Consider the following 7,482-nt stretch of genomic DNA (forward strand, 5'->3'; position numbering starts at 1 on the left):
GATGTTAACAGTAATTCTAGCCTTATGTCATTTCACTCCAGAGTTCAGAGGGCATCATGTTCTAATAAGAATGGACAATAAGTCGGTGGTCTCTTATAAAAACCATCACACCCTCTATGCAACTGGGGCATCAGATCCTCTTGTGGTCCCAGGGAAAACTGCTATCTCTCAGAGCACTGTACATCCCTGGGCATCTAAATTTGGGAGCAGACGTATTGTTGAGGCAGGGGCTGAGGCCCAGGGAATGGAGACTCAACCTCGGGACAGTTGGCTTGATTTGGAGGAGGTTTGGACAAGCGGACGGGGATCTGTTTGTGTCCCGAGAGACGACTCGCTGTCCGTTGTGGTTCTCCCTCACATATCCAGCTCCTCTGGGACTGGATGCCATGGTACAGACATGGCTGTGGCTACATCTGCATGCCTTTCCCCCATTTGTTCCCGGTAGTTCTATAAAGAATATGCCAGGACAGGGTTCGCCTCCTTTTGGTAGCACCATTTTGGTCAAACGGAGTGTGGTTTTCGGACCTGTCAGCACTCCCTAGATGGTCTTCCGTGGGAGATTTCAGTCAGGAGGGACCTCTTATCGAGGTGGTAGAGACCATTCTCAACTCTAGAGTTCCCTCCATAAGGAAATATATTTGGTGGAGGGTATTCACTTTATTGTGCATACAGCACAGATTAGACCCAGTTAACTGTCCAGTGGCTTCAGTGCTGGAGTTTCTGCAAGACCTCTTCTCTGCATGTCTTTCTCCATCAACACTTTTATGTGGTGGCCATTGCGGCTTTCTGCACACCCACATGGATATTTGGGGAAGCACCACTTGGTATCTTGTTTCCTTCGTGGTACTCTAAGGATGAGGCTCAGGTTCCAACCATAACATTGGAAGAGTTGTCTTGGCAACATTCGAGCCCTTGGATTTGGCAACAAATAAGTGCATCGCTCTAAAGATGGCATTTCTATTAGCGATGACTTTAGTTAGGAGAGTAGGAGATCTGCAGGCCCTGTCAGTTGCCGCCTCCTATATTGAGTTGGCCCCGGGAAGGGTGAAGACTATTCTCCACCCGAGGCCGGGTTATGTGCCCAAGGTACCCACTTATGTAGCCTGGTCAACAGTCCTTCAGACCTTTCATCCTCCTCCTCATGTGTCGGCAGAACAAGAGAAGCTACATTTACTTTGCCCTGTCAGAGCTCTTGAAGTCTATATATGTAAGACTTCTCAATGGAGAAAAAATGACCAACTGCTGGTATACTTCAGACCTCCTAAGAAGGGGTGTCCGGCCACTAAACAAACAATCAACAGGTGGATTGGGGAGGCTATTTCCATTGCTTATGAGGTGCGCGGTTTGCCTTCACCTCTTTAAGTCAGAGCTCATTCCACTCGTTCCCCAAAACGTCAGCGTCGTGCGTTTCCTTGAAAGGGAGCATCTCAGGCTACGCATGTAACTATGGTTCCTTGAGAGGGGAACGAGACGCCGCGTCCACTTGCCACACTTCCTTGCATGCCTAGGAGTGGCTTGCTTCAGTCTATCAAAAGCTGATGCTGTTGTGATGCCGTCTTCCCTCTACAGGTTCTGCCTATGCCAGCACACGTCACGAGGTGATGCAGCACAAATCAGGATTGGAATAGTTGCACAAGTGCTTCAGAAGCAGTCAGGCTGAAGGTGTTCCCCAAAGCGTAAGCTGGGACGCAGCATCTCGTTCCCCTCTCAGGGAACAATCGTTACATGAATAACCTGAGACCTTGCTCTGTTATTATTTTGAAACTTAAACTAGCCAGTTCATATATTGAATAATATATTTTTTACTTTGATAAAATCAGTTAATTTGTATTTACACTACTGTTCAAATGTTTAGGGTCACCTTTTTAAGCAATCGATACTTTCATTCACCAATGATGCAATAAATTGATCAAAAGTAACAGTATACAGTATACTGTTATAATGTTAGAAAAGATTTCTATTTCAAATACATGTTACTATTTTGAACTTTCTATTCAGCAAATAACCTTAAAAAAACATAATAAAGATTTCTACAAAAAAAATAAGTAGCACAACTGCTTTTAACATTGGTAATAATAAGAAATGTTTCTTGAGAAGCTAATCAGCATTTTAAAATGATTTCTGAAGGACCATGTGACACAGAAGACTGGCTTAATGATGCTGAAAATACAGCTTTTGTATATTATTTAAAATATATTAAAATATAAATTATCACATTTACATTTAAATATTTATCCTTTTACTTATGTGTATGTAGATTAATTGGATCCAACCTTAACCATTTTTACTTGATTTATCCCATAAAAAATTACTTTTGTTTTTAACTAAATTTGTCAAGTTGATTTAGTCAAATAAAAAAAGCACATTTTGTCTAAAAGCAGGCTTCCTGAAAAGACACTTTTCAGTGATTTTTTTTTTTTTTTTTTACATGATCTGAGATGAAGAAGAAATATTTATGATAACATTGGTGTCATAATTTATTGGTGATTTGTAGGAGTGTAATGATATCACAATTCGAGATTTTTATATACATACATATATATATATATATATAGAGAGAGAGAGAGAGAGAGAGAGAGAGATCACAATTGGATATATCATGATACTGAACTCACAATACGATATTATTGTGATTCAGGACATGATAGAAGGTTAAAGCCGACTTTTTGGGACTTTTGCTTATGCACCGTATCCCCCAGAGTTAGATAAGTCTATACATACCTTTTTCATCTCCGTGCGTGCTGTAACTCTTTTTGACGCATCCACCGCTGACCTATCTTAGCACAAAGACTGGATGTAAATGGCTACAGCTAGCATACTAATCCCAATAAGTGACAAAATAACGCAAACATTTTCCTACTTACATGTTGTGGTTTGTATAGTCACAGAGTGTACAAATAACAAGGTCATATGAGACACAGCCATCTTTTAACCGTATAAATATTGGGAACTATATTTTCAGAAGGCGAAGCACTGCTACTTGGGCGGAGTGATAACTGCAGCACATGAGAAGCCGTGGTGAGGAGCAGAACGTTCGTTCAGAGTTGGAGTAACCAACAACCTTTTACGCAAAAACAGGAAATACGTCAAGGAAGCGTAAACCCAGTTCCGGTGTAAGCTTTGTTGACGGATAAATGGCAGCTAACGTTAGAGTGCCTGACTAGTCTTCCGAAGTTCACCAGCGCCGATGTGGTGAAGAGTGTGGAGATACATTCGTCCACTAAAGGGAACAAGTTGGACAAGGGATATAAATTCTTCCATGAATAGTTTATCCACAATTACCAAGGTAAGAAATTAAGAAATTGCTGTAGCTAGCTTTAACCATATCACCGGTTATATCTCTGTTAACGTTAACTGTAAAGTAAGTAATGGTAAATCTTGTGGTGAATTTGTAATATAAGGTATAACACATCGCAGTGAATATGTTGTGTGTATGTTTAAGTGAGATGGCATGAGATTACATAACAAGAAGTAATTTGGTAAAGTTGTAACTTACTAGGTAAATGTGAAATGTTACTGACTTAACGTTAAGAAGTAAAGTTGTGTATTTCTATGTGAGATAACATGTAATATTTCTTGTTGCATGCGGTTATAGTATCAAATATACTCCAGGGACAGGTTGTAGTGAGAGGTAGATGCTTCAGGTCAATGAGGAAGAGCGAGGAGCCTCACTAACTGGAGGTTTGACTATAGACAGAATGATGGTTGGCAAAAGTTTAGATAGTTGCCCATTCTTGCGTTCACTCTTCTTGCTGCGGTTGCGGCACTTTCTTCACTTACTATTTCTTTACTGAAAGTTATAGTGTCATGTTATTATGAACATTGATGTAACAGCCTAAGTATGACTTCAGTGTAACCTATTTAATTTGTTATTGTGTCTAGATATCACTGGAGGCAGAAAGTGCCACTGCCAACCTGAAAGCTTTCTCCTGCAGTTGTGTGGCTGGTAAAGGATTCTGCAATCACGTAGTTGCTATCCTGTACCAGACTGCACATTATTCACAGCTGAGTCTGCAGGCTGTTCCACCCCCCCTGACCTGCACTAGTGGCTTGCAGAGATGGCACAGACCAAGAACACAGGTGGGTTTGTGATAAACATGTCATATGATTTAAGAACTGATGCGTAATTATAAAAACTGTAAATTATTATAAAAACACCACCAGAAGTGACTACACTACAGACTGTAACTGTTTTTTGTCTTTTACTTTTAAGGGAATCCATCCTGAACCTCTTAGTGAGCTGGTGGTGCAAAAGCCCAAAACAGTGGGTCAGAACGGTCTGAGGTCCACTTTGTACAAGGCATATACAGGTGATTAATTTGTTAACTGGTTGATTGTTGCTTTGTGAGAGTAATTTAAGTTTTTTTTTTAAATGTTATGACTAACATCATTATGGTTACCGCAGATACAATAAATACAATGGGTAACACTTTAGAATACGGTTCCTTCGTTAATGAATAACTACAAAAGAACCAATGAGTAACACAATATTAACAATCTAGTAACTATTATTAACTAACAAGAAACTCTGATTAACGAACTAGTAAGTAATAGCGCACAGATGAAAGTGGTAGTTCACCATTAACTAATCAATAACTACTATTTTTTTAATGCTTCCCAGAGAACTACTGAAAAAGTTTATTAACAATCTAGTAACTACTATTAACTAAAAATAAACTCTGATTAACGAATTAGGAAGTAATAGTGAACAGATGAAAGTGGTACTTCATACTTCTATGGGAATTACTAATTATTTGGATCCGTATTCTAAAGTGAAGATCATGGGAACTAACTAGTAATGACTCAAGTGTTACTACATGATCTAGTCATGATTTGTGCAACCAAACACAAAAGTCATTTCAAGCGTTTGAAATTTTTGGTGAACTTTAGTATACTTTTAGAAAATTTCTTTAGAAGTATAGTAACACTTGAGTCATTACTAGTTAGTTCCCATGATCTTCACTTTAGAATACGGATCAAAATAATTAGTAATTCCCATAGAAGTATGTAGTAACACTTGAGTCATTACTAGTTTGTTCCCATGATTCTTACAGTAGTTACTAATGAAAAGCCAATAAAGTGTAGAATATTCTCACTCACAAGATACACACACACACACACATACACACACACACACACATACACACACACACACACACACACACACATATATATATATATATATATATATATAAGCTAGGAGACATACGTAAAAACATATTTTTTTGTGAAGTAAGTTAATTAATAAATTCACTCTATATGGTATTTGGATGGCTAATGACTCAATATGTTCCAGTCGTCACCGTGACTCTAGTGATTCAATGTCAGTCCAGAGGAATGCCGGAAAATTGGCCACAGGACAGGTAAGGTCCAGACTACTGTATTTAAAAATCTATTTCTTTAAAATAATTCAGTTATAGGCCAATTATTAACAGTCTGCTGTGCTATTACATATTGATAATGTAAACAACCTTGTGTATTCGTTTACAGTAGCAGTTCAAATGTTAATGTAGTGCTAGTCATTTATCCTGCATTGGTTATTGATTAGTTTTGTATGAATTATGAAATTTGTCAGTAGTTCTCTGGGAAGCATAACAAATATAGTAGTTATTGAAGTACCCCTTTCATATGTGCACTATTACTTCCTAATTCGTTAATCAGAGTTTATTTTTAGTTAATAGTAGTTACTAGATTGTTAATAAACTTTTTCAGTAGTTCTCTGGGAAGCATTAAAAAAATAGTAGTTATTGATTAGTTAATAGTGAACTACCACTTTTATCTGTGCGCTATTACTTACTAGTTCGTTAATCAGAGTTTATTGTTAGTTAATAATAGTTACTAGATTGTTAATATTGTGTTACTCATTGGTGGCTGTGTAGTTATTCATTAACGAAGGAACCGTATTCTAAAGTGTTACCATAAAAGGTAAATGTAGTTAAGCACTCATGTCTAACTTTTCTTTTGTGTGACCAATAATCTTGTGTATCTCTTTGCTCATTTGTCTAGGACCACTGCCAGATCCATATATGATGGCATCTGGAAGTAAATTAAGCCAGGTGCATCCCCAGTCTCTCATGGCTGTTGTATTGGATGGGGTTTCTGAGATGGAGCTGACGCCATCTAGATTTGGGTCTGTCCCTCGTGGATCTCCCATGTCCTATCACTGTCCACCCAAGAAGTCCAGTGACCTCATCCTACACCACAGAATTTCTCCAGAATTTCCGTCCCTTCCTCTGATGCAGCACACTTTTCCCAGGTTGCATTTTGTCCCGACCTTACATCAGTTGATGCATCTCCAGTCTCTTGAAGTGTCACCGCAGCTGTCCAGCGAGATATCCAAAGAAACTCAGAGGCAGTCCAAATGTCCTGCGTGGACACAGCTACGGCGACCAAGGCTGACTGCCAGTCGTTTTTGGGAAGCTTGTTGTAGTAGGGCGTGTCGTGCAGAGGAGGAGTCTGCAGCTATTCAAAGATCAGAGGCTCCACAAAGCAAACAGCTGCAATGAAGCGTGGTCTACTGGTGGAGCCTGAAGTGCTGGCAAACTATGCTGAAACTATGTGAGTTAATGTGCTACCAGCAGTATTCGTCATTTACCCTGACGCACCACATCTCGGCGCCAGTCCAGACGGACGTGTGTATGACCCTTCAGAGTCGCCTCCTTTTGGCCTGGTTGAGGTGAACAGCAGCACAAAAAATGTTCCATCTCAGGTTGCCCACCTCAAGGTGCAGGAAGGCCACGCCAGTTTGAGGCGTTCATATAAATACTACTGGCAGGTTAAGGGCCAACTGGCAATCACAGGACTGACATGGTGTGACTTTGTTACCGATACCCTATCAAATTTAACTGTAGAAAGAATTTGACGTGATGACTCCTTCATAGCGGAAATGAAAGAGAAATTAGATGTATATTATTATGGCACATACATGAATGCATACCTTGAATTCCACTAATCTTGTCTTTACCAATCAGTTTTGCCTTCTGTCTTACTGTTGATGAACTAATGTTATTTTTTATTGTAAATGTTTGGTGTTATTTCCACTAATCTTGTCTTTACCAATCAGTTTTGCCTTCTGTCTTACTGTTGATGAACTAATGTCATTTTTTTATTGTAAATGTTTGATGTTATAAGTTAATAAGTTATTAATCAGTTGATGTTACACATACCAACAAATTAAAGGATGCATCATTTTGACCAAAATTGTTTTTATTGTTCATCTAATGTTTTAGTGAAATCAGTCACATTTCAACAGAAAAATATTACGAATATAACAATTATATTTAATTTGATGTTTAAGAATGTGGGAACACTAAATTATTTACACATTATACATTTACATACAAAACATTAATTCATTCACTCTTCAAAACAAAAAGGTCCTTGATAGTTTGCTAAACCACAGCAGTTAAGCCAGATCTGATTCACACTGCCAATCAGTGTGAGCGGCACAGGAGAGTCCCAGATGTGAAAGGACTTTACCCT

The 7,482-nt window shown here is 38.7% G+C and overlaps 1 protein-coding gene across 2 annotated transcripts in view; it reads left to right on the top strand.

Moving 5' to 3' along the window:
- The window catches only part of LOC143729165 (uncharacterized), a 37,205-nt gene extending 30,005 nt beyond the window's left edge, over positions 1-7,200 (top strand). Inside the window, exons 2-6 of one of the 2 annotated variants that reach the window (XM_077220260.1) lie at positions 2,963-3,286; positions 3,883-4,080; positions 4,214-4,310; positions 5,297-5,363; positions 6,007-7,200. In XM_077220260.1, the coding sequence (XP_077076375.1) occupies positions 3,260-3,286; positions 3,883-4,080; positions 4,214-4,310; positions 5,297-5,363; positions 6,007-6,046 (429 nt within the window). In that variant the 5' untranslated portion in view covers positions 2,963-3,259 and the 3' untranslated portion in view covers positions 6,047-7,200. The remainder of the gene's footprint in view (positions 1-2,962; positions 3,287-3,882; positions 4,081-4,213; positions 4,311-5,296; positions 5,364-6,006) is intronic. The other variant, XM_077220259.1, reaches the window with a different exon arrangement.
- The last annotated feature ends 282 nt before the right edge of the window (positions 7,201-7,482 follow it).

The sequence above is a fragment of the Siphateles boraxobius genome, unplaced genomic scaffold, assembly GCF_051911475.1.
Source record: "Siphateles boraxobius isolate OS27281-9 unplaced genomic scaffold, OSU_SipBor_1 8, whole genome shotgun sequence".
Classification (NCBI taxonomy): Eukaryota; Metazoa; Chordata; class Actinopteri; order Cypriniformes; family Leuciscidae; genus Siphateles; species Siphateles boraxobius.